The 27,056-nt window shown below is 42.9% G+C and overlaps 1 protein-coding gene across 1 annotated transcript in view; it reads left to right on the forward strand.

Moving 5' to 3' along the window:
- The window catches only part of LOC126994432 (uncharacterized), a 100,972-nt gene that overhangs the window by 33,997 nt on the left and 39,919 nt on the right, over positions 1 to 27,056 (forward strand). Inside the window, exons 4-5 of the mRNA XM_050853752.1 lie at positions 11,640 to 11,944; positions 20,680 to 20,797. Coding sequence (XP_050709709.1) covers positions 11,640 to 11,944; positions 20,680 to 20,797 — 423 coding nt within the window. The remainder of the gene's footprint in view (positions 1 to 11,639; positions 11,945 to 20,679; positions 20,798 to 27,056) is intronic.

Here is a 27,056-nt window from a genome sequence, read left to right on the forward strand (position 1 = left end):
CCTCCTAATTTGCATGGCTTTACAGTTTTCTTCATTGAATTGTAGCAGCCACTTTTTGTTCCATTCCTGTAGCTTGGTGATGTCTTCTTGTAGGAAATCCGCAGTCAAGGGGTTAATGGTCCCTCCAAGCGAGAAAAATGAGAAAAAATCACCCCTCACACAAACCATTTCATAATAGGGTGAGGTGGACATAACTCGTACACGGTCACGAGACGTACAAAGGCCGTCTTGTCGAAGCAAAGCTTCGTGGAAAGTCTTGCTTCCTACAGAAGAAAGAAAATGGGACACCAATAGCTGACGCAGCCATCTTGTGCCGCAAGCCTTAGGCCTGAAAATGCTAGGCGAGTTTTTAATTATCGAATTGTCTGATGCAATTTTCTTGCCTCACAGTATAGTGTATGGTGATTGTGAATATGTCTTGACTTTGCTGGTGAAGGTTTTCATCGCGAATATGATCATATTGAAAAGATATTTGCATGGAAAGATATTGTTGTTGAGTTTTGTGTTCACGAGAATCCCGTAAACAAACATGTGGGCAGTTCATGAGTCGTACAGCTGGTGGACGCAAAATGTTATTGTAAAGCCTGGTTACATTTGACGAGCATAGAAAACCACCTAAGCCGTGACCCCCTGGTCACGAGCCGTACAGCAATTGAAAAATTAATAAAACCTTCCTATGGAGAAAACATATTCTCTGGGGAAGCTCAACAGATACTCAAAGAGGAATCCCATTTCCTGAGGAGTATTATGCACTCTTTGTATCGCCTGTTAGGCAAATACAGATTTTAATGAATATTTTCCAACTAGTAGTACGGGTTGTGTCCACCTCACCCTATATATTAAAGCATTTGTGATCAGATTATGTATCATCTATTTTGGGGGGGTTATATCATGGCACAAATTTGGCCCGTCGCTGCTACACAGTAAAGCCACAAATTTGGCCCGTCGCTGCCACCTGGTTAAGACTACCCACATGCTGTCCTGAAGACCACCCATTAACCTGGCCTCTAGTGGAAACTGTCCAAGTAAATCAAGAACGAGCTCTGGAGGGCAGCATGAGCCAAGAAAAGATGGCACCACTATAAAACACTTGCCTGTGCTATGACGGGCTGGGGCTGACTACCATCCAGACCCCTCAAGAAAGCCTACCGGCTGGCACGTAAAAAAAAAAAAAAACAAAAAAAAAACGATTGACTCCTTTAAAAACAAGCTCAACCAACACTTCCTTCAACTTGATATTACCTAGAGTAAAAGTGCAAGGTTTTGAAGCTATCTGATTAATGTAGAATCACGTAAGATTAAGGACAGATCATCTAGTCTGGACCATGGGGTCTGTGTGGTCTGATTTCCTATGTAAATCTATGTAAATCTGCAAAACTATAGTCAAACACTTCATATTTCCCCACACTGGGCGGGAAATGAGGTGTTTTCACTACAAAACGGCCTATGGCCTGAGAGAGAATGAGGTAGATAAAGAGAGGTCAAAAATAATGAGAAAGAAACAACATACACATGTGTGTGGAACTCCTCCTCCCTTGAGTTGCCAATCAGCCAGGCAGCACACTATCTCACCACCACCTCTGTGGGACCCAAGGTTGCATGGGAACTGAAACCCCCCCTCCTTGTCCCCACCCCCCACACCCATCCCTCCATCAAGGCAAAGACCCTTTTTCTGTAACCCTCCTCTGTATGAATAAAGATGGAGAGAGGAGACAGCAGAGAGGAGGCAGGAAGGAAGAAAGAGAACAGAGACAGTGAGATGGGTGTGATGGGGAGGCAGCGAAGGGAGGCTGCAGCTCCCATGTGAGCCCGCGTCCTAGAGCCGAGGTGGTGCACTAGCCAGCCACTTGGCAACTCGAGGGAAGAGGAACTCCACACGCATACACGTATATAATTTCTTTTTCATTATTTTTGTTAGTTTCTGATAGAATTGATTGTTACTGTCAAGTACAAATGCGCGCAAAGCACACTTATGTTCTTACACAATAATGACATTGAAAGTCAAATAATATATCATATACGACCTATATCCTAAAAACTATCATACAATATCCAGGAAGAAATAATTCATATGCTGGCTAAAGCAAGCCAGGATGCAGTATATGCATCCTCGGATATGGTACGGGGCACGCAAGGAAGCAGTATACACATCCTCGTGCTGAAGGGGTTAAACGCCATCTCCTTTGAGCTGCCCGCCCTCTTCGTAGTGGTAGGCATCCACCCAACATCTTGGTCACAACAACAACCAGCAGTCAGTTGAGGGCAAAGTGTAATATGCAGGAAGCTGACCCAAACACCTGGCCCTCCTAATGTTCGGGGTGGTCGGATTGTCGAGATGCATCACGCCCTAATGTTCTTTGATAAATTTTTTTGAAGGTGAAACTGATACACCCTCATCAGATATGCAGCAAATATTGTAATATAAATAGATTTTTTAAAAAGTTCAATTTTGCTTGATTTCACAGGGCTTTCATGCAAAAAAGATTTTCAAAGAGGAGAACCTTGCATTGGTCATTTTTTTTTCTCATTTACCAATAAATAAAACAATGAGAATGATCATCTTCATTTTTATTAACAATACAGTCGTCCCTCAAATAGTATGGGGGTTAGGGACCCAGGACCCCCGTTCTATTCGAAAATCCGTATAAAATTAGTGCTCCCCATAAAAACACTGCCTGGGCTGCGTTTGAGAGGGAATCGAGACTCTGGGAACGTCCCGAGTGCTCTCAAATGTGTGACGTGGCAGCACGAGTTGCCAACTCGGCACGTCCACGCGTTTGAGAGAGTGACTTGGGGCGCCCGGGACGTCCCGGGTTCTCTCAAACGCGTGACGCCGCAGCATGGGTTGCCAACTCGGGACGTCCGCTGCAGCCCGGTTTGAGGAGGTGGAGCGCCTCTGTGCTGTGATGACGTCATCAACAAATATAGCGGCCCAAACAAACACATATACAGTAATCCCTCGTTTATCGCGGGGGTCAGGTTCCAGAACCCCCCGCAATAGGCAAAAATCCGCGAAGTAGCGACCTTATATTTATTTTATTATTTATATAATTTATATATTATATTTTATATATATTATTTATATAAGTACGCATGTCTGTGAATCTCGCCACAGCCCGAGTGAACAAGGTCACCCAACCACTAGTTTCTCGAGAGATTCAAAGTTGGCTACCTTTCACGGGAAACTCATTGAAATTCTAGTCAGAAACTCAGTCACCAACATGTCGGTTACTCGTGTGGTCGGTAAGTTGTGGTCACAAGAAGAAGAAGAGTGTATCAGCTGTTCGGTTCAGTAGCTCTCCACGTGTTTATTCCAGTACCGCAAAGACTTCCACGAAACTAGATAAGCTTGGAGTAATCATTTTGAGCAAGTTTAGGACTTTAGTCTTGTTCATCCTGTCTGGGTCCTCACTGCCAAGTTCTCGAGCATTTAACGGCAGCAAGCTGTAACACACTCCCTTTGTCTCCAAGCAAACCACTCACGAACCAACAAATGCTACGGTCGCTGAGCCAATCACCGGCCAGGATACAGAACACAGTGCTATGGATGGTCGCCTCCCATCCATCAGCCAATAGTATGCCGTGTATGATCACACGCGGGCAAACTAGCTCAAGCGTAAGCGGCCGTAGCTGCGTTTTCCATACGTGCGAGTCTTTGTCTACTTATCTGCTGTACACTACGTATTTTATTGAAATTTAATATTCTTTTAATATGTTCTTATTAATACTTAATTTTTTTATATTGTTTACAATTTTTTAGGCTAGAAAATGCTTCTTTTACTGCAAAATAATTAAAATAATAATTATATTAAAATACCTCTATACCGCAAAATCCCGCGATATTGCGAAAAATCCGCGATACAAAACTAAATATTTACAATTTAAAAATTCGCTATACAGCGAGACCGCGATAAGTGAACCGCGATATGGCGAGGGATTACTGTAAGTACTTTCAGTGCATTTCACCTCCCTGTGCTACCATAACCACTGCAGCTTCCTTTTCATCCTCTGTTGCAAGGAGCTCGTCGGCCAGAACAGGTAGTGATGCATGTTTAAACGTCGTCAGGAAGATCAGCGTACACCATTTTGCTGCCAGAACAGCTAGAGAGAGAGCAGCGGACGCCATTCAGCTGCCAGTGAGACGCTGTTACCATAGCAACGACGAGGCTTAACTGAGAGGCTCACAAAAGCATTTGATAGAGGGCTCTGGGTGGTCTGAGCACCTGGGACGTCCCGGGTTCTCTCAAACGCGTCACGCCACAGCACGGGTTGCCAACTCGGGACGTCTGCTGGCTCCCGGCTTTGAGAGGTGGAGCGCCTTCGTGCTGTGATGACATCATCAGCAAACATGATGGCCAAAATAAACACATATAAGCAGTGGTGGGATTCAAATTTTTTAAGAACAGGTTCCCTATATGAGGGGTTTACCAAAATAAGTTATAAGTAAAAGGTGTTCATGGGGGAAAAATTGAGAACCCCTGATTTAAGCTAACAGTAACAACCGGTTCTCGGGATTAAAGAAATTCCAAGAACCGGTGCGAACCGGCTGAATCCCATCACTGCATCATTGCATTTCAACTCTCTGTACAGGTAACTCTTGATTTACACGAGTATTGCGTCCTTGAAGAGGTCGCGTAAATCAAAAACAATGTAAATCAAACAAGAGGTAGGTTTCTGTCAAAAAATAAATACCGTATTTTGCAGCGTATAACACGCACCCCAAACTTTAAGACAACAATTTTGAAAAGAAAAAAGTTCTTAAAATGCTCAGAAATATGTACGGGTTAAAGAACATTGACAATGTACAGTTTCCCGAAATTAATATACTTTTGGTGTAATCTTTACTGCTTGAATTGACATGTGTCCTTGAGTAAAGCAATGAAAATGGCAGCCGGGCTGGTGTTGTGAGAAATACATCCCCGTAAACAAACTGATGATGCACAGCTTGATATCATAATAAGCATATTATTCCCACCATCACTCGTAGGTTATGACAGACAACTAGGCAAGACACAATTCACACGGTTCTGGTGACACGCAGCATGCAGCTGTTTGTTGTGTGGGTGTGGTTGTGTGGTTTGCAAACAATGCAAATGGTGGCCAGGCTGGTGTTGCGAGAAATATCTCCTCGTACATACTGATTATGTACAGCTTCTGAGATCATAATTAACATATTATTCTCACAGTCACTCGTAGGTTATGACAGACAACAAGGCAAGACACAATTCACGCGGTTCTGGTGACACGCAGCATGCAGCTGTTTGTTGTGTGGGTGTGGTTGTGTGGTTTGTAAACAATGCAAATGGCGGCCGGGCGTGAAATAACTCCTCGTACAAGACTCATGATGTACAGTTTCTGATATCATATTTACCCCATTATTCTCACTAATATTAATAACACTGGGTAACAAAAAAATATTTTTTGAAAATCGTCCAGGGTTTTCCAGCTGAATTAGACTAATTTTGATGCTCTGAGTCCGAAAATGACCTTGGTTTTGCTCAATCAGGTCAAGATTTTTTGCTACAGAATTTTTTTTATAATCGATTTTTCGTAAAAAAACAAATTTCTGCGGATCATCAGCTGAGAAACCCTGACGATTTTTTCCGTTTTCCTCAAGAAATAAAAGTCAACGTATCCAAATTCATTCAGTTTTTATTTACTCCATCAAATTTGATAAGCATATAATACTTCTAAATAAACGTTACGTGACACAAAATTTCAGAGTTCACGGCATAAATCGGCGTTTCTTCGATTCCCGTGCGTGAGCAGCTGCTGGGTTGTCTCTTCAGCGACCAGCAGTAGTCCGCCAGCATGACTGCATCCCACCTCCCCTAGTACCTCTCCTCCATTTGGCGCATGTCCTGATGGAACCTTTCTCCCTGCTCGTCGCTCATCGCCCCAAGCTTTTCAGGAAACTTCTCCATGTGTGAGAATAGGAAGTGCATCTTTATACTCATCAAACACCCGAGTTTTTGAAAAGCCTCTATCATGCTGCTGATGAGTCTGGCATGGTTTGCTGCCTTCGTGTTCCCCAGGAAGTTGTTCACCACCTCCACAAACGATTTCCAGGCGGCGCACTCTAGCGTGTTCATGGAGTTTTGGAACTCTGTGTCGTTGATGAGCTGCCGTATCTGTGGGCCATCGAAAATGCCGGCCTTCAGCTTCTCAATGGTCAGTCGAGGAAAGGCTCGGCACAGGTAGTTGAAGCACCTCCCATCCTTGTCCAAAGCGCGCGTGAACTGTTTCATTAACCCAAGCTTCATGTGCAGCGGTGGGATCAATATCTTCTCCCGGTCAACAAGAGGTTCGTTTATGATGTTTCTCGCCCCAGGTACTAACTGCTCTCGCGCCGGCCACTCTTTCTTTACATAGTGCTGGGCTCTGTCTCGACTGTCCCACATACATATAAAGCATGGGTACTTTGTGAACCCGGACTGCTGACCAAGTAGAAAGTTCACCATCTTGAGGTCGACGCAGATGATCCATTGGTGCTGCTCATATTGGATTTTGTCGAGCACGTACTTCACTACTTCATAGTTCTCTTCGAGAGTTGTGGAGTGCGCAAGAGGGATTGAGGCGAACTGGTTCCCGTTGTGGAGGAGCACACTTCAAAGAGCGCTTGCAGCTGCCAATGAAGAGTCGCCAATCTCTCGGATCGTATTGAGAAGCGCCGAGTTTAACAAAAAGACCGGCGATATCTCGGCAGTACACGAGGTCTTCCTCCTGGCAGAAGTAGCCCATGTAGTCCTCATGCCTTCTACGAAAGAAAGTGATACGCGCGTCCTCGCCAAGTAGATTTTTCTCTTTGAGTCTAGAGGCCAACAGCTCGGAGGAAGTCTTCGACAAGCTGAGATCCCGAACCAGATCATTAAGCTCACCTTGTGAAAAGGGCTGCGGACCATACTCCTCTTCTGTATCTCCTCCCTCGTCTGTAGTGGTGGCCTCGTCGTCGCTGTCAGGAAGCTCTCTGAACGCTGGTACAGGAATTTCTTCACAGTGAGCAACTGGACGGCGGGCAGATGGAAGGTCGGGGTACTGGAGGCTGTGCCGATTCTTCCGGTTGATGCCAGTAGTATTGATGGCGCAGAAGTAACAATCCGATGCATGGTCAAACGGCTCCCTCCAAACCATCGGAATCCCAAACTTCAGTGAAGTTTTCGCACCCTTCGTCCACCGCCGGAGGTATTCCACGCACGTCTTGCACACCGTGTGCGGTGCCCAGGACTTATCTTGGTCACCCAGCTTGACTTCAAAGTAAGCCTGGTAGGCGCGCTTCACAAATCCTGTGATGTTCTTCCTGTCCACTGACAGCGTGTATTCTCCGCAGATGTAGCAGAAAACGTCAGGATTATTCCTGCATGACCGTCGCGCCGAAGCCATATCAATGACCTGAAAAATATTAAAAAAAAAATATATGTAATATGTAATAGCAGGATGCAGCTGACTGTCAGCAGGATGACTGACTGACACGTATGCAGCTAATTTAGAGAAGTAAGTTAGTTTTGTAATTCGATATATTCTTCAAGAAAAATATGATTGAACTCAAAACCCCTGATATTAGCATATGTATAGCTCGTCAGGTAGGCCTATGGCTGTATCTCAAAAAGTTGACCTGATAGAGCAAAATCAGTGTGATATTCGGACTCAGAACACCAAAATTAGCCAGAATCAGCTGAGAAACCCCTGACGATTTTTTGGTTGTCACCCTGTGTAATTAATAATGAACACATGGATATTTTTTTCCTATATGATTCTTTTATGCAGCTTGTACTGCTCCTTAGTCATACAATCGTAAGCCAGCTGTGACATCAAGATCAGGATCATACAAATGGCGCCCGACGGGAAAACGAGATAACAGCAAGGCATGGGTGATCCTCCACCGATTTAATTTTTGTATAGTAGTTATTTGATCGCCCTGTATTCTATGGTAACATATTATAAGACAGCCATGGACTATGAAGGATCATTAACAATAATAAAGGTATGTTTGCAGTTGTTATTGGATAAGACGAAACACAGACCATTAAAAACACTCCAAAGAAGCAAAAAAATCATTAAAAATTTGTACATTCAGCGTATAACGCGCAGGGCTAAACTTTCAGGCATTTTTGATGTGAAAAAGGTGTGCGTTATACATTCAGTGGAGAGAGAGAGAGAGAGAGAGAGAGAGAGAGAGAGAGAGAGAGAGAGAGAGAGAGAGAATATCCATATCACCGAGATATCCAATCAGGCACTCAGTCTCAGCCTCACTCGTCTGAGAAAGAAATGAGGGACAGCATGAGCACCTGCCTAGTATTGGTACCGGTACCGTACCATATAGCTGGTACCGATAGGACCGGTACTGGTACCGTTACCTGCCCACCCCTATCGTTGAGTAGCGTGGCAGCGTGGGTACTGTATTGTTGTTCAAGTGGCGCACAGGAAGAACTGAGCTCAGCTGTGTGGCTGCGGCGCCGTGTGAGTCCAGTTGCGTGAGACATATGGTGGCCACTCCGTAAAATATCGCATATAAGTGGAAAAAACATGTAAATTAAACATTTATTTGGATTTTAGACCCTGCGTTATTTAAAAAACGCGTAAAACAAACTCGTGTCAATCGAGAGTTACCTGTACCACCATAACCACTGGAGCTTCCATTTCATCTTCTTTTGTAAGGAGTTTGTCAGCCAGGACAGCTAGTAATGCATGTTAAACACCGCCAAAGGTGGTCTGGGCGCCCGAGACGTCCCGACTCGCTTTCTCAAACGCACTGGCAAGAAGATCAGCGTACGCCATTTTGCTGCGAGTGAGACGCTGTCACCGTAGCAACGACAAGGCTTAGTAAAATGATGGCCCTTATCTCCAGTCTTGCAGCACTCTTGGAGCACTGGCAGTTACTGCAGCAAGAATTTCTTTTACACTGATAGATACAGTAAACACTGCTCTCGTTCACGTGGTATGCTCTCCCTACTGCAACGTAACTCATCTTAAAGCGTAACTTCTAAATCTGAATTCTTCTGTAAGATGAACACCTTTCTCGAATGCTTTGGGGTGCTTTCAGCAGGTATATTGTTAGAACAGTGTTGCCACTCACGCCATGGCTACTTGGTGTGACAAGCAGGAAATTTAAAAATCCTAAAAAAGTTCTTCCATGACAATCCCTATAAAACCAAAACCGTACTATTGGAAACCGTACTATTTGAGGGACGACTGAAGTATCACTTATTGTATTGAAGTGTACTTGTTACAAGTCTCAGAGAAACACAGGTAATTTACGATAATTGAAAGACTAGTTCAAACTTTGTGGGCACAACTCTGAATATACCCCATTCTGATGTGTTGTGGACAGTGGACAGTGCCCGTGCCACTTCACTCAGCCCATTGACCTGAGGGGATAATTCTAGGCCCAGATCCACACCCATGCATCTGGGTTGAGAACCTCACCCAACTAATGAAGTCACACCCCAGCCTTAATATGGTCAGAATTTTGACTCATTGACCTTCCCCTAAACTGAGGTGAGGTGACGACCTCGTCCTCTTTTTCCATCTAGCAACTTGACTGGGTACAGAAATGGTACGAAATAAGTACAAAAAGAATAATCGTACTTTTGTACCGTACTTTTTTTTTTTTTTTTTTTTTTTTTTTACAGCAAAGGAGACAGTTCAAGGGCACACAAAAAGCAAACATTAATGAAAAAAAAAGCCCGCTACTCACTGCTCCTAAAAAGAATCCAAAGAGGTGGCCGAAAGATAGGTCAGTTTTGGGAGGAGAGGTGTCCTGATACCCTCCTCTTGAAAGAGTTTAAGTCGTAGGCAGGAGGAAATACAGATGAAGGAAGATTGTTCCAGAGTTTACCAGCGTGAGGGATGAAAGAGTGAAGATGCTGGTTAACTCTTGCATAAGGGGTTTGGACAGTATAGGGATGAGCATGAGTAGAAAGTCGAGTGCAGCGGGGCCGCGGGAGGGGGGAGGCATGCAGTTAGCAAGTTCAGAAGAGCAGTCAGCGTGGAAATATCGATAGAAGATACAAAGAGAGGCAACATTGTGGCGGAATTTAAGAGGTAGAAGACTATCAGTATGAGGAGGAGAGCTGATGAGACGAAGAGCCTCAGCCTCCACTCTGTCCAGAAGAGCTGTGTGAGTGGAGCCCCCCCACACATGAGATGCATACTCCATACGAGGGCGGACAAGGCCCCTGTATATGGACAGCAACTGTGCAGGGGAGAAGAACTGGCGGAGACGGTACAAAACGCCCAGCCTCGAGGATGCTGATTTAGTAAGAGATGAGATATGAAGTTTCCAGTTGAGATTTTGAGTTAAGGATAGACCGAGAATGTTTAGTGTTGAGGAAGGTGATAGCTGGGTGTTGTCAAAGAATAGGGGATAGTTGTTTGGAAGATTGTGTCGAGTGGATAGGTGGAGAAACTGTGTTTTGAGGCGTTGAAGGACACCAGGTTCTTCTTGCCCCAATCGGAAATAATAGTAAGGTCTGAGGCTAAGCGTTCTGCAGTCTCCAGCCTTGAGTCGTTAAGTTCCTGAAGGGTGGGTCTTCTATTAAAAGAAGTTGAATAATGCAGAGTGGAATCATCGGCGTAGGAATGGATAGGACAGTTCATTTTGGAAAAAAGATCATCAATGAACAACAGAAAAAGAGTGGGAGATAGGACAGAACCCTGTGGGACACCACTGTTAATAGATTTAGGAGAAGAACAGTGACCGTCTACCACGGCAGAAATAGAACGGTCAGAAAGGAAACTGGAGATAAAGGTACAGAGAGAAGGATAGAAACCGTAGGAGGGTAGTTTTGAAAGCAAAGATTTGTGCCAGACCCTATCAAAAGCTTTTGATATGTCCAGCGTAATAGCAAAAGTTTCACCGAAACGGCTAAGAGAGGATGACCAAGAGTCAGTTAAGAAGGCTAGGAGATCACCAGTAGAACGCCCCTTGCGGAACCCATACTCTCGATCAAATAGAAGGTCAGAAGTGGAAAGGTGTTTTTGAATCATCCGGTTAAGGATTGATTCTAAAGCTTTAGATAGACAAGAAAGTAAAGCAATAGGACGGTAGTTTGAGGGATTGGAGCGGTCACCCTTCTTAGGTACAGGCTGTATGAAGGCATACTTCCAGCAAGAAGGAAAGGTAGATGTTGACAGGCAGAGGCGAAAGAGTTTGACCAGGCAGGGTGACAGCACGGAGGCACAGTTTTTAAGGACAATAGGAGGCACTCCATCAGGTCCATAAGCCTTCTGAGGATTGAGGCCAGAGAGGGCATAGAAAACATCATTTTGAAGAATCTTTATAACAGGCATAAAGGAGTCAGAGGGGGGATGAGTAGGAGGAATATGCCCAGAATCGTCCAGAGTGGAGTTTTAGAAAAGTACTGTACCATACATGAAGAAATATGTCGAACCGTGCTTTTTGCCCTAAAATACCCATACCGTACCATAATGTTGTACTGAACCATACCATACTACATGCCCAGGTTATCACCCACCACAGGCTCAAGGGCCAATGGTAAAGAGATGAGCACCACAGCCCTGCACAGCTAATAGAGTATGCTCCCAACATTACCTGTATATAGCAATCATATTTATTTCAGTTTCAATATATTTTAGGAGTCTTCATGTATTATTATTACCACTTTGTTTTCCCTTTCTAGTGGAAAATGGGCAACACAGATGGTCCAGACTTTGGGAAGATAGCCTACAACACACTTCTGCTGGCAGTCGCCCTCAAAATAGGGCTGGAAAAGCTTTGGGTGAATGACGGCAACACCCCAGTCTTCAACGACATGGTAATGGAGCTGACTACTCTTTTACATCCAAAGAAGATTACATTGGCCATCAAACAACTAAACAGAAGTAATCCTCTGTTTGACTTCTTATCCAGTCACTCACCTGACCTTGAAGAAATCAACATGTACTGGAGTGATGTTGCAGCTTTTCAAGATTGCATGAAGTTCAAGTGAGTTCCTTTAAGTATCTCAAGTTGGTTGTACTCTTGGCCTCTGTACCAGTAGAGTTGTGTTGTGCTGACTTGGACTGTGGAGGTGAAATTCACAGATGAAATCCTTTACCCTGTACTGTAGATGGCACAGTCACGGACAGAAGTGATGACACAGATTTCAGAACAGTTCAGTCGGCTGGCGAGAACTGGCAACTGACAACTGGGACAGACACCAGGTAGCTACATTTCGTTCAACCCCGTAAGGTATAGGTAGATGGATAGACAAATATACCTTTTTTTTTTTTACATTAAAGGACACGGCTCAAGGGCAACAAAAAGAGTAACAAGAAAAAAAGCCTGCTACTCGCCGCTCCCATAATAGATAATAGTAAAGAGTAGTCAAAAGAGAGGTCAATTTCGGGTGGAGAGGTGTCTTGATACACTCTTCTTGAAAGAGGTCAAGTCATAGGCAGGAGGAAATAGATGAAGGAAGGCTGTTCCAGAGTTTACCAGTGAAGGGGATGAAAAAATGGAGAGGCTGGTTAACTCTTGCATAAGGGGTTTGGGCAGTTTAGGGATGAGCATGAGTAGAAAGTCGTGTGCAGTGGGGGGCGGGGGGGGGGGGGCATGCAGTTTGCAAGTTCAGAAGAGCAGTCAGCATGAAAATATTGATAGAAGATAGAAAGAGATGCAACATGGCGGCGGAATTTAATACAGTAAACCCTCTGGTATCCGGGTTAATAGAGCCATGGGTGCACCCGGATATGGAAAAAACCCAGATATGGTGTAGGTTAAGTCTACAGACCTGAAAACCCAACTTTCATATACCGCATTTAATATATCATCGGCACAAATGAAGCTACTTAAGATCACGCCCGTAAGCCCAAGCCAGCGCATACGTATATATATGAAACGAGTGCAGGAACAATATGTTATAACCGTAAAAAAGAAAATTATGTTACGGGTTAAGCTACATTTCAGCTGCGGCGCCACCACCCCTCCCCGCTCGCCCTGAGAACATATATCCTTATTATCTCACAAACGGAGCTACTTAAGCTCACGTCCGTACGCCCACGTGAGCCCTTTACGCCTGTGCACACGTGGATATATGAAACGAGTGCAGGAAGGATGTATTATAGCCGTAAAAATGAAAAAATGCTATGGGCTACGTCAAACTGCCCACCTTGCCCCACCGCCCCGAGAATGTTTTACCTTGTTTTCTGCAATATTACATTATCTACTCTAACACTAGTGTAGGCAAACCTTTCCCCATCCACAGTGAATGCGTGGGCGTTGTGGCATCTCTTGCAAACGATAATTAGTGACTTAACCTAAGAAAAATTGTTGGGGAGTTGCAGGGCTGGTCAGCACCCACCATGGCCCCAAGGACGCGGGTGTTCTGTTAAGATTCGCCCCTAACGGAGTAATTAACGCTTGTACACCCTGCTGACCTATATACATATTTATACATCGGTGCCATGGCAAGCGCCCCAAACACCACACACAGGCAAACAATGCCTGGAGAAGGTAGGGCACGCACGCAAAAGCAATTAACTGGGCCATGATGAATGTAAACAATGGCGTGCAGGGCGCTTGTTGTGTTGTGGTGCGCAAGGTAAAGAGAGTCTCTTTACCTTGGTGGTGTGGTACGCTGCCTGGGCAGAGCTTCGAGGCATCGCGTGGGCAATTTGAACGACTTTTTGTGGCGTGCAACAAATTTTTGGAATTTTTTGGAAAAAATCACATTTTTGAAAACTCCCGGATACAGGCAAGGTCGGATACGGTGCACCCGGAGAACTGAGGGTTTACTGTAGGTATAAGACTATCAGTAAGAGGAGGAGAGCTAATGAGACGAAGAGCCTTAGACTCCACTCTGTCCAGGAGAGCTGTGTGAGTGGAGCCCCCCCACACGTGAGATGCATACTCCATGTGAGGGCCAACAAGGCCCCTATAAATGGAAACCATCTGTGTGGAGGAGAAGAACTGGCAGAGACAATACAGAACGCCCAACCTCGAGGAAGCTGATTTAGTAAGAGAGGAGATGTGAAGTTTCCAGTTGATATTTTGAGCTAAGGATGGACCGAGGATATTTAGTGTTGAAGAAGGTGACATCTGAGTGTTGTTGAAGAATAGGGGATACCCAGCAAAAACAATTACATATATATTATGTTGTATAATGGTAGCGGTTTTGTAACTTTTACGTAGCGAAGATACGGAGTAATTACAGGAAATCCCCTATATACGAAAGGGTTAGGGACTGAAAAAACCTTTCGTTTATCGATTTTTCGTATATCGAAGCCATTTCCCCCATAGGATTGTTAATAAATAGGGGGGTTAGGGACCAGCGCCAGCAAAAAAAAAAAAAAAAAGAAAAAAAAAGTTAAATATAACTATGCTTAAAAGCAATTTACTACTCACAATACAATGAAACGCAAGGCTCATAAATAATTAAAAACAATTACCATTTCCTGTTCCTTTACTGTTATAGAAATGCATTACATATGTTAGGACAATCCCCTCTAACTCGTCACTACAACTCATCACTTAACATTGCCAATGTTTACTTCCCAAGCTGTGAAAGGCCAGTTTCGACTCGTGTCTGAAACACGTGCCAAACAGTACACCACCGCACTCAAGCCCCCCAACCCCTCCATCACCCTCACGCTTCCTCACGCTGGCTGGGATGTGTTTCGGATTCGAGTCGAAGCAAGGGTTCACAAACTGGCAACGCTAAGTGATGAGCGTTGAAGTGGAGGGACTGGACATGGACACTTGCTGCCTAATCACTGCAGTGTCGTGAGGCTGTTGACGGCTGGCGACGATATAGACATCGGTACGAAACAGTGGGCGGAAACTGTCATTTTTCAGATATGCGAAGCATGTCTTTCGTGAACCGAAAATTGTCCTATATTTTTCACTTTCGTATATCCGAATTTTCGTACATCGAGCTTTCGTATATCGGGGATTTCCTGTACGAAAATGTGTGGACTCCCAGGTACGTCCTTGTAACGTATTTCATTACGTAACTACTGCTTTTTTACCACGTCCCCATCACCTTTTAACAACACATTTACTACGTACCAATTACGTTTTTGCTACGTTATTGCTACCTTTAGCGTGCATACTGCCATGACCTTCCTGCTATGTACCTTTAGCTTTCTACAACAGTTCTTGCAACAGCTCCTTCCAGTACCTGTAACTTGTGTGTCATAACTCTTATTTTCCTTTACTGCTTCAGTCCCATAACCATATTCTTTACCCCTTTTTTGATGCATATAATCAACAGTGAAAATCAATGGTAGTTCACTTGCAGATTAGCTGAGCCTTAAAATCCAAGTTGGTCTTAACCAGCAAATGACCAGAGATGGAACAAGATGTGGTGAACTAATATTTTATTCATGCTTTTCTCCTTTCTCTTCTGAAAATCAGTATATGCAAATACAATATAACACCTAGCTCATGTCAGAGTGCTAATTATTAACAAGGTGGATTTTTTTTCTTTGCAGAGAACAGACAGAATACCACAGTTCACTAATTAAGGCACTTAACTGTTCTGTCCACACATTAAGAAAGTTATTTTGATGAAGTAAACAATTCAAACTGCAATTTTACCTACATTTTTTTTCTAATCACTAAGCTTCAGGTATCAAATATGGATTCTACTTTCATCAAAATAATTTTCTTAATGAATGGACAGAATAAGTGCCTTAACTAGTGAACTATGTTATTCTAGCTGCTCTCTGAAAAAAAATCAACCTTGTCAATAATTAGCACTCTGACATATCTAAGTAAGTGTTATATTGTAAATGTATATATTGATTTTCTAAAGGGAAAGGAAAATAGCATGAATAAAATATCAGTTCACCACATCTTGGGCTATCTTTGCTCATTTGCTGGTTAAGACCAACTTAGATTTTAAGGCTCAGCTAATCTGCAAGTAAAGTACCATTGATTTTTGCTGTTGATTATATGCATAAAAAAAGAGGTAAAGAATATGATAATGTGACTGGAGCAGTAAAGGAAAATAAGAGTTATGGCACACAGGTTACAGGTACTGGAAGGAGCTGTTGGAAGAACCATTGTTGAGAATGGTACATAGCAGGAAGGTCGTGGCAATATTCATGCTAAAGACTGTCATCCTGCCCACTGCCACAAAGAAGCTGGCAATTTTTCAGTCATCCCCAAGTGGCCTAAGACTACCCACATGCTGTCCTGAGGGCCACCTGTCAGCCTGGACTCTAGATTCTCTCTAAAAGAGGATCAAATATGAGCTCCGTGGGGCAGCATGAGCCAAGGAAGATGGCACCAGTATAAACACTTGCCTGCACCATAACAGGCAGGTAACATTACAACACATGTAATCTTAAAATTTAATCTTTGATACATTAGAAAGCAAATTATACACTTTTGGTATAGAAAATAAATTTACTGAGATTAAACACTTACATACTCATATCCTAGAGCATACTAGGACAATGAAGTGTAAAACTGACATCAAAATTATAAAATCCACTCAATTTTTTTCTACCAAATCGCCAGATCCCAAAATATGAGTCGTGAGGAAACAAAACTAGGTATTGCTTTTCCTCATAAAGGAAGAAATACATACACAAAATCATAGCTTGAATTATTAAAAAATATACTTTCCTCTGAAATCAAAATAATTTCACCAACCAAACTTATTCCAGTAATTGTCCTGTAGTGACATGACTTGCCTGATGGGCGAGCCTCCCATAACCCACTTTTCCAGGGGGGTACCTCTTTAGCCGACTGGTAAAGGAGTGGCTCTCCCGTTACGCTGTTTGCGGGTTCGATTCCCGGTGCCGGCAAAACTTTCCTTGTCTGGATTAATTTCTCGTGTGTTTTGTTACACGCAGTGGTCGTGTGGGAGTGGAGTTAAGAGAAAATTCTGGCATTTCAGTCCTAGTACATTACAGACTAGATTAACAATGCCAAGGGACTATAGTGGATCTCCAAGATCCCATTAGAAAGTTACAGTATGCGCGAAAAGTTTTGTCGCTGCATGAAAAAAACATTGTTTATTGTTAGTAGGGGGAAAGGTTGTAAACACACATGCAATATTGAACTTATCAATATTTACTGGCATTCCCCTTTCTCTTTACAATCTCATTAAGGCGATGCAAGGTTTTGCAGGTAAGATGGTGAAAAGCTGTCCCACAGCTGCTTGACTGCATCCTTAAGTTTAGGCACATGACGTGTCCATGTCACACAGCTGTTTCTGCATGTGTGACCATGAATTTTCAATTGGATTTATTGATATTTGGGCTGTTTCCAGGCCAATCAGGAAAAAAAGGGAACCTCACAACCTGTTAACCACTGTGTAACAGACTTTGCAACACGTGCAGGAGCCGAATCCTGCATGAATACTTTTGCCTTTGTTTTTCCAAAAGAATCACACAACACATCACTCAGAAGCTCTAAATAATTGTTTTGGTTCACCTTTTCATTAGCATGAAGAATCACCAATTCACCAACTCCATGATAGGTAAAGCTGCCCAAAACCATAAGTGATGCTGGGTGCTTGACAAACTTAGAGGTGAGCTTAGGATCCAGTGGGTCGCTGCCTGGCCTGCGGTACACACGTGATGAAGGGGTTCCAGTGACAGTAAAAGTTGCCTCATCACTCCATAGCACAGTTTTCCACTGCTCCTCATTCCATGCTAAGTATTTCTTGCAAAACTTGATTCTTTTGTCCTTCTGTAGTGCATTTAACATCGTGTTTTTGTGGGCACGGTAACTCTTGTATCCCAGGTCATCATGAAGCAGCTGCTGCACACTCCTCAGAGACACATCTCCCAGTAATTGTGGGTTTTTTGCCCTTATTTCCCGTGCTGTCAGCCGTGGATCCTTTAAAACTTGCCAGGAAATAAGTGCACGGGTCCTCAAGGTCATCTTACGAGGCCTCCCAGACTTGGGAAGTGAGGTGAGTGCAGCAGCCTTTCCGGTGTTGTGCGAAATAAGTCGACTGACAAATAATTAGTAACATTGGTATCTGCACATGCGCGGCTAGAACTCATGAGTATTTCGCACGTAGACGGTTACCGTTGTTACTAATTATTTGTCGGTCAAGTTATTTCGCACAACACCGGAAGATACGGGATACACGGGTGAGAGCAGCCTGGCCTGACCTGACGACGCCTGACACCTGGCAGGTTTCCACAACCTTGTGGCCCTAAAAATGGCAGTTCGGTGGATTCACTGAACTGGGCTGATGTCGACTCCACCAGTTCTACCTCCATGGGTAGAATAGTCTTGCCACTCACACCATGGCACTTGGTGCGACGAGAGAGAAATTTAAAAAAATCCTAAAAAAATCTTCTGTAACAATCCGTATAAAACCAAAACCGTACTATTGGAAACTGTACTATTTGAGGGACAACTGTATATATATATATATATATATATATATATATATATATATATATATATATATATATATATATATATATATATATATATATATATATATATATATATATATATATATATATATATATATATATATATATATATATATATATATATATATATATATATATATATATATATATATATATATATATATATATATATATATATATATATATATATATATATATATATATATATATATATATATATATATATATATATATATATATATATATACATATACATATATATATATATATATATATATATATATATGTATATATATATATATATATATATGTATATATATATATATATATATACACATATATATATCTTGCTCATCGCGAGGGTTAGGTTCCAGAACCCCCCGCGATAGGCAAAAATCCGCGAAGTAGCGACCTTATATTTTTTTTTGTTATTTATATATATTTTAAGGCTTTATAAACCCTCCCCACCTCTTACAAACCTTTCCCACACTCCTATTGACCTTTCCCACAAGGGAAATGAGTGGAGGAAATGGACGGGAAAAGAAGAGAGGTAGGGAGGGTCAGGTAAAGGTGAGGAAAGGGGGGGAGAGAAAGGGTGTGAGTGGGAGGGAAAGAGATTAAAAGAGAGAGGTAGGGAGGGTCAGGTAAAGGTGAGGAAAGAGGGGGAGAGAAAAACATGGAAACATGGAAAACATGGACTAGCAGGCAGCAGAAAGCCTGTTGGCTCATTACTAGGCTGCCTGCGTTCAGTGATTCAATCAATCCGTTTGCCATAGGAGTGGCTTGCAGGGAAGGATTGAAGCACTTGTGTATCTACTCTTGGGAACGTTCAGTTCACTCCCGATGCAGCAAAGTGGCGATCAATGCGTTTCTTGAAGGAGTTGATGGTCTCTGCGCTAACCACTTCTGCAGGAAGGCTGTTCCAGTGGCGAACAACTCTATTCGAGAAATAACTCCTGCCGATGTCGGTATTGCATCGCTTTGCTTGAATTGTTTTTCCGTTGTTTCTTGTTCTCAGGTTGGTTTTTAGCGTGAAGAGTTTGGAGTGATCAACGTTGCTGAGCTTGTTCAGGTACTTAAAGACTTGTATCATGTCTCCCCACAGGCGTCTCTTTTCCAACGTGAAGAGGTTGAGTCACTCGAGTCGCTCTTCATAGGGCTTCTTCCTCAGTGATGGTATCATCTTCTTGGCGCGGCGCTGTACTCTCTCAAGTAATTCAATGTCTTTCCTGTAATTAGGAGACCAGAATTGCACGGCATATTCCAGGTGGGGCCTTACCAGCGAATTGTACAAGGATAACATAACTCCCGGCGTCTTGTATTCGAAGTTCCTCGCTATGAACCCAAGCATTGTATTGGCTTTCTTACAGGCGGACTTGCAGTGTTTTATTTGTTTCAAGTCACTGCTGATGGTGACCCCGAGGTCTCTTTCCTCTTGCACAACATGTAGTGGTTCGCCACCCATGTGGTATGTGTGGTTGCTGTTTCTGGATCCGATAATATATATATATATATATATATATATATATATATATATATATATATATATATATATATATATATATATATATATATATATATATATACACTCAACCCTCGATTTGCCGGACTAAAAGGGGGGAAGGCTTGTCCGGGAATGGCAAATGTCCGGCAATGGAAAATGTCCGGGGGTCTACCCCCTTGCCGGACTTTACCCTATATATGTCCGGGAAACACAACCCACCCCCGGACTACACCTCGCATAGCAGACTTGGGCAACACTCATTCCTCCATCTATTTTACGTAAAAGTTCCAGTTTTTGCGACACAGAAAGGTGCACAGGTTTAGCTGTACGCTTGGTTACTTTCTTTGGTGGGTTTTTGGGTGGCATCGTTGTGAAGAAGAGGTGTATCCACGACAAGCACGTAAGCACAACACTCGTGTGGGCCAAGAGACTTGTGTACAGTCCAGTACTAGACGTGTATGTCCGCCCGCGCTGCCATCTAGTGCCCGATTTGCGAACTTTGTCTGGCGCGGTAGTTTGAAATCGACTTGTCCCGGACTTTTTTTTTTTTTTTTTTTTTTTTACCCCACGGACTCTTGTCCGGCAAATCCGAAATCCGGCAAATGGAGGTCCGGCAAATCGAGGGTTGAGGTATATATAAATATATATATATATATATATATATATATATATATATATATATATATATATATATATATATATATATATATATATTATTCCATATGGATTTGGCATAATTATGGCCATGATATTATGCATTTATAGTTAAAGGAGACTATGCTGCTTCTTAGACAGTGACATATTTAGTAAAATATAAAATTTTACAGGAACTTGCGTGTGCTGGAACTTGGGGGACGCATCTCAGACAAGGTGCTGTGCAGCGGTCTGTGGAACATTAACAAAAAAAGTGACAAAGTACTGGAAATGGCCTTAAAGGATAATAAGGTGAGGCTGTTGCTTTCAGTATGGTTGACGATTTTGTATAATGTGTTGATTCTCTCTCTCTCTCTCTCTCTCTCTCTCTCTCTCTCTCTCTCTCTCTCTCTCTCTCTCTCTCTCACACACACACACACACACAAGTCCACTTTACTTGTGAACAGCTGTGTCTACAGTCATTCCAGCCATCCGTCAGCACCTGGTTGCCCACCCATCTAATTCGTCTTTTTCTGCTCGATAGCTGTGTTCTTTTGTGTGTTTTTGTTGTGTTGACGTCCCTTTATTGTTGTGTGGCTGCATGTCATATAACCTTTAGTAGGTGTTGTTGTGTAAAACACTGCTGTCAAATCCTATGTATTGGACAGTGTTACTGTTGTTTTTAAATTTTTGTGTATTGAAAAGCAACCATCCCTGGGCCCATACTTATAAAGAAATGAGGCGTTTGACTTAATTCTCTCCTAAGTGACGAGTTTTCAGCCTAGCTGGGGTTCCAGCCACCATAGGTAGTGGGGAATGTAAAGTTGCCAACAACAAGTTATCTCAAAAGATCAGTTATCTCATATGAAAATTAGTGGATAAGAATACCTTAAAATGGTGAAAGTATTGAATAGAAGTACCATATTTCACGGCGTATAACGCACACCTTTTTCACATAAAAAATGCCTTAAAGTTTATCCTTGCGCACTATACTCCGAAAGTACTAATTTTTATTGATTTTTTTCTTCTTTGGGGTGTTTTATGGGTCTTTTTTTTTTTTTTCGTGTTGTCCGATAACAACTGCAAACTTACCTTTATTATTGTTTATGTTCCTTCGTAGTCCATAGGTATCTTATAATATGTTATCATAGAATACAGTCGTCCCTCAAATAGTTCGGTTTCCAATAATTTGGTTTCGGTTTTATACGGATTGTCATGGATGAATTTTTTTATGATTTTAAAATTTCCTGCTCGTTGCACCAAGTAGCCATAGTGTGAGTGGTAACACTTTTCCACCAAAACACCTGCTGAAAACACCCCAAAGCGTTCGAGAAAGTGTGCACCTTGCAGAAGAATTCAGATTTAGGAGAAGTTTCATTTCGGGATGAGTTACATTGTGGTAGGGAGAGCATACCACGTGAATGAGAGCAGTGTTTGCTGTATCTGTCATAGTGTAAAATAAATTCTTGCCGCAGTAACTGCGAGTGCTCCAAGAGTGCTGCAAGAGTGGAGATAAAGCCCGTCCTTTTCTGTTTGTTCATAAATTAACCCATTATAAACACACAAATGGGCATTTTCTTACCTTAAACAAGAAATTGGAGTGGGCACTCCTATGGAATCCGGGTTTCCCGCCTGGGTCAGTTTCTACTCGCCGGCCAAAGTTGCCAGTTATGCATTTTCTGCTGTAGTGTTACCAAGCTGGACAAGTGAGCCATCCTGGCAGCGCTGCCTTCCACATTGTGTTTGCCAGCCATGTCATACACTCACACTGTCTCCTACTCTCAACCACAATTTCTATTATTGCTCTCTAAATCATACATTAAATAAGATACGAAACGGTTATTGTGGAGATTGACTCCGCGCCTCCAAAATACGACATTACGCCTCCATATTATATAGTTAAGGGACGCATATTTAAACTACTCCAACCGAACTTTAAATAACTTGACCTCTAACGGGGGGCTTCGCCCTCCTCGACCCCCCCCAGCGTGGTAACACTGCACTGTGACTGCAGCAGAAAATGCATTACTGGTAACTTGGGCCTGTGGGTAACAGCTGAGCCCGGCAGGACCCGGATTCCGTACTATTTGAGGGACGACTTTACAGGGTGATCAAATAACTACTATACAAAAATTAAATCAGTGGAGGATCCCCCATGCCTTGTTGTTATCCCTTTTTTCCGTCGGGGCCCGGGCGCCGACATGACCCGGCAGCCATTTGCATTGTTTTGAATGACTAAGGAGCACTGTTGCCAATTCGAGCAGTACAAGCTACATAAAAAATCATATTGGAAAAAAATATCCATGTGTTCATTATTAATTATTAATATTAGTGAGCATAATGGGGTAAATATATATGATATCAGAAACTGTACATCATGAGTCTTGTACAAGGAGTTATTTCACAGAACACCACCCTGGCCACCATTTGCATTGTTTGAAAACCACACAACCACACCCACACAACAAACAGCTGCATGCCGCGTGTCACCAGAACCGTGTGAATTGTGTCTTGTCTAGTTGTCTGTCATAATCTATGAGTGATGGTGAGAATAATATGCTAATTATGATCTCAGAAGCTGTGCATCATCAGTATGTACGGGGATGTATTTCTCACAACACCAGCCCAGCCGCCATTTTCATTGCTTTACTCAGAGACACTTGTCAATTCAAGCTGTACAGGTTACACCAAAAATATATAAAGTTTGGAAAACTGTACATCGTTAATGTTCTTTAACCCGTAGATATTTCTTATGCGTTCCGCGTCATCAAAGGGTAAAAGATCCTGGTGCATGATGATGCGAAACGCATCATAAAATTTTAAAAAATTGATTAAAAATTAAGTTTTCAGTGAAAGTGCGTCAAATTTGGGAGCGTCATTTGTTGGGATAAGGTTTTTAATGGTAACATATGGCAACCTTTCTAAGGAGCATAGATGAGGAGCTTTGAGCGATTTTTATTTGTTAGCCTACTCTGACGGGAGAGGAAAAAAATAGTTTTCTCGGTGTAACTCGGGAACTAAGAGGCATATGAGGATTTTGAGGATACCATTAGAATCCTCACTAAATTCTGCTTTGAAACATATATTCGGCTAAAAAAAAGTTGGTCCACAAAATTTCGAGCTAGCGAGTGGGGAAGAGTTGGTACTTAGGATTTATTGTGTACAATATTCTATACGGAGACTTGAAACAAGTTTGTATTGTTTATATATATATATATATATATATATATATATATATATATATATATATATATATATATATATATATATATATATATACAGGTAACTCGATTTACGCGAGTGTTGCGTTCTTGAAGAGGTCGCGTAATTCAAAAACAATGTAAATCAAACAAGAGGTTGGTTTCTGTCGAAAAATAAATACCGTAGTTTTCGGCGTATAGCGCGCATTTTTTCACATCAAAAATGCCTGAAAGTTTAGCCCTGCGCGTTATACGCTGAATGTACAAATTTTTAATGATTTTCTTCTTCTTTGGGATGTTTTTAAGGGTCTGTTTTTCGTCTTATCCAATAACAGCGGCAAACTTACCTTTATTATTGTTTATAATCCTTCATAGTCCGTAGCTGTCCTATAATATGTTACCATAGAATACAGGGCGATCTAATAACTACTATACAAAGACTAAATCGGTGGAAGATCGTCCATGCCTTGCTGTTATCCCGTTTTTCCGTCGGGTGCCATTTGTATGATCTTGATCTTGATGTCACAGGTGGCTTAAGATTGTATGACTAAGGAGCAGTACAAGCTACATAAAAAATCATATTGGAAAAAAATGTCCATGTGTTCATTATTAATTATTAATATTAGTGAGAATAATGGGGTGAATATGATATCAGAAACTGTACATTATGAGTCTTGTACGAGGAGTTATTTCACGCAATCCCAGCCCGGCCGCCATTTGCATTGTTTACAAACCCACACAACAAACAGCTGCATGCCGCGTGTCACCAGAACCGAGATATCCACTCGGGCACTCATTCTCAGCCTCTCTCGTGTGAGTAAGAAATGAGGGACACCATGAGGGGCTGGCTAGTATTGGTACCGGTACCGTACCGTATTGCTGGTACCGTTAGTACCGGTACTGGTACCGGTACCTGCCCACCCCTATTGTTGAGTAGCGTGGCAGCGTAGGTACTGTATTGTTGTTCAAGTGGCGTGCGGGAAGAACTGAGCTCAGATGTGTGGCCGTGTGAGTCCAGTTGCGTGAGACATCTGGTGGCTACTCCATAAAATGTCGCGTATAAGTGAAAGAAACGCCTAAATTAAACATTTATTTGGATTTTGGACCCCGCGTTATTTAAAAAACGCGTAAAACAAAATCGCGTAAATCGAGTTACCTGTATATATATATATATATATATATATATATATAGATATATATATATATATATATATATATATATATATATATATATATATATATATATATATTTTCCTTTATTTTTATTTGCACCTGTTCTAGTACAAGTTTTTATGAAGCCATTGATACCAAATTTATTGTGGTACGATATATCTGTGAGGGTAAAATACGTCCAGGAATGTAGAGTATCGCCGGTCGGGCCTGCGAAATGTATGATGAGTGGAACAGAAACTTATTGGAAACTTACAGTGCGTGAGAAGGTTAAGAACTATTTTTTTCTTCCAAAATTGTTGTCTTAAAGTTTGGGGTGCGTGTTATAATAATAATAATAATAATAATAATAATAATAATAATAATAATATTATTATACGGTTTATTTAGGGAGAAGCAGCTCGAGAGCTGAAAATATACATATATAAGGAGATCATTAATACTACAAACTTAAAAGTAACTTAGGAGTAAAGTCTGTGTGTTCAGGAATTTCACTATTGTGGGTATTGCACTGTTCTTATACCTGTCAGTACGCGCAGCTTGTCGTGGTGTTGAACATTGTGGCGGGGAGGGGGAGCTACCGGGGGGGAGCAGGTTCCTATGTCATGGGTGGTGAAGGAGTTTGGTGGCGAACTGCTAGAGGAGGTGTTGGTGACGGGCCTGAAGGGTGGTGAGGTGCAGGGCGGAGAGGGCCTCCTATTAGGTGGTGTAGCCGGTCCCCAGGATCAGCCGCACCACCCTTTTCTGCACCCGCTCGAGTTGATGGCGTTGAGGGAAGATGACCAAGCAGGGGATGCGTACGTGAGCCGAGGGAGTATGAAGGTGGAGTACACACTCGCCAGCTCACGCGTGGGTGTCCCCAGCTTCTTCAGTCTTCGGAGGAGGTATAGCTGGTATGTGGCTGACTTTATGAGGGAGCTGATGTGTTGCCCCCACGTCAGTTTGTCGTCAATCGTGAGGCCGAGAAGCTTGGCAGAATGAACCATCTGGAGGGGACGCCCGTCGATGGAAACACAGGGAAGGGGGAGGGTGTCTGAGGAGGTGTGGATGTGCATTATTGTAGTCTTGTTGGTGTTGAGGGTGACTTTGTTGTCGGTGGTCCAAGTGTGGAGGCGGTCAAGGAGGAGCTGGAGGTGGCTGTAATCCGGGTTGTCGTTGTTGATGGTGGTGGCGAGGGTGGTGTCGTACACATATTTCCACTGAGCACTGGCGTCCATCATGGCGTCATTTACAAGCATCAGGAAGCATAATGGACACATCCTGGTCCCCTGGGGGACCCCACAGGTGAGGTGCTGAGGGGGGGAGGTCGCTCCCTGATGCCTTACGACCTGACTCCTGTGGAAGAGGAAGTTAGAGAGCCAGGACACCAGGCTGGGGTGAAGCTGGAGGTTGATGGCCTTGGTGATGACGGTGGTGTGGTGAACGAGGTCGAAGGCTTTCCGGAAGTCTACGAAGGTGAGGGCTACTGATGTTTTGCGTTTTTTGAGGTTTCGGTAGATATAATCGAGAAGGTCAACGAGGCAGTGAGTGGTGGAGGAGGACTTGATGTTCCCGAATTGCTGTTGGTCCATGAGGGGGGCGAGGTGAGTATAGGCCCATCTGAAGATGAAGCCTTCACAAAGCAGGCTGGGGATCGGGGTGATGGCGATGGGCCTGTAGTCACTAAGGGGCTGAGGTGAGCTTGTTTTCGGGACGGGGGTGACGTAGGCTGTCTTCCAGGCTGCGGGACACTGACTTTGATGGAGGGAGGCGTTGATGATGGAGCGCAGAGGGGTGGCTAATTCTGTGGAGAATTCTTGGTAAAGCTTGATAGGGAGGTCAGCTGGAGTAGTGGCAGGCGAGTCACACCCAGGATGGGGGCAGTGGTCTTGTTTAATCCACACAGGTCTCGGATCTTGGAGTACCACCTGCTAATGTTTTCCTGCTTGAGCTTGTGTATCTTGTTAGGGTAGTATGTTAATTTTTCTGCCTTGATTTCCCGTATTACTTTGTTCCGGAGATGCTTGAAGAGGGAGGGGTTGGTGAAGAATGCCGAGTTGCGTTGCTGCATGAGTCGCTTAATCCTGGGTGTGATCCAAGGGGCATCTGATGGGTGGATTCGCAGAGATTTTTCTGGGAAGAAGTGATGGTGTGCTGTGGTGATGGTGTGCTGGTAGTTACTCCACTTGTCTTGAACATCCTCAACAGTAAGCACCTCAGTC

This window comes from Eriocheir sinensis, unplaced genomic scaffold (assembly GCF_024679095.1).
Source record: "Eriocheir sinensis breed Jianghai 21 unplaced genomic scaffold, ASM2467909v1 Scaffold792, whole genome shotgun sequence".
In the NCBI taxonomy this organism is placed as follows: Eukaryota; Metazoa; Arthropoda; class Malacostraca; order Decapoda; family Varunidae; genus Eriocheir; species Eriocheir sinensis.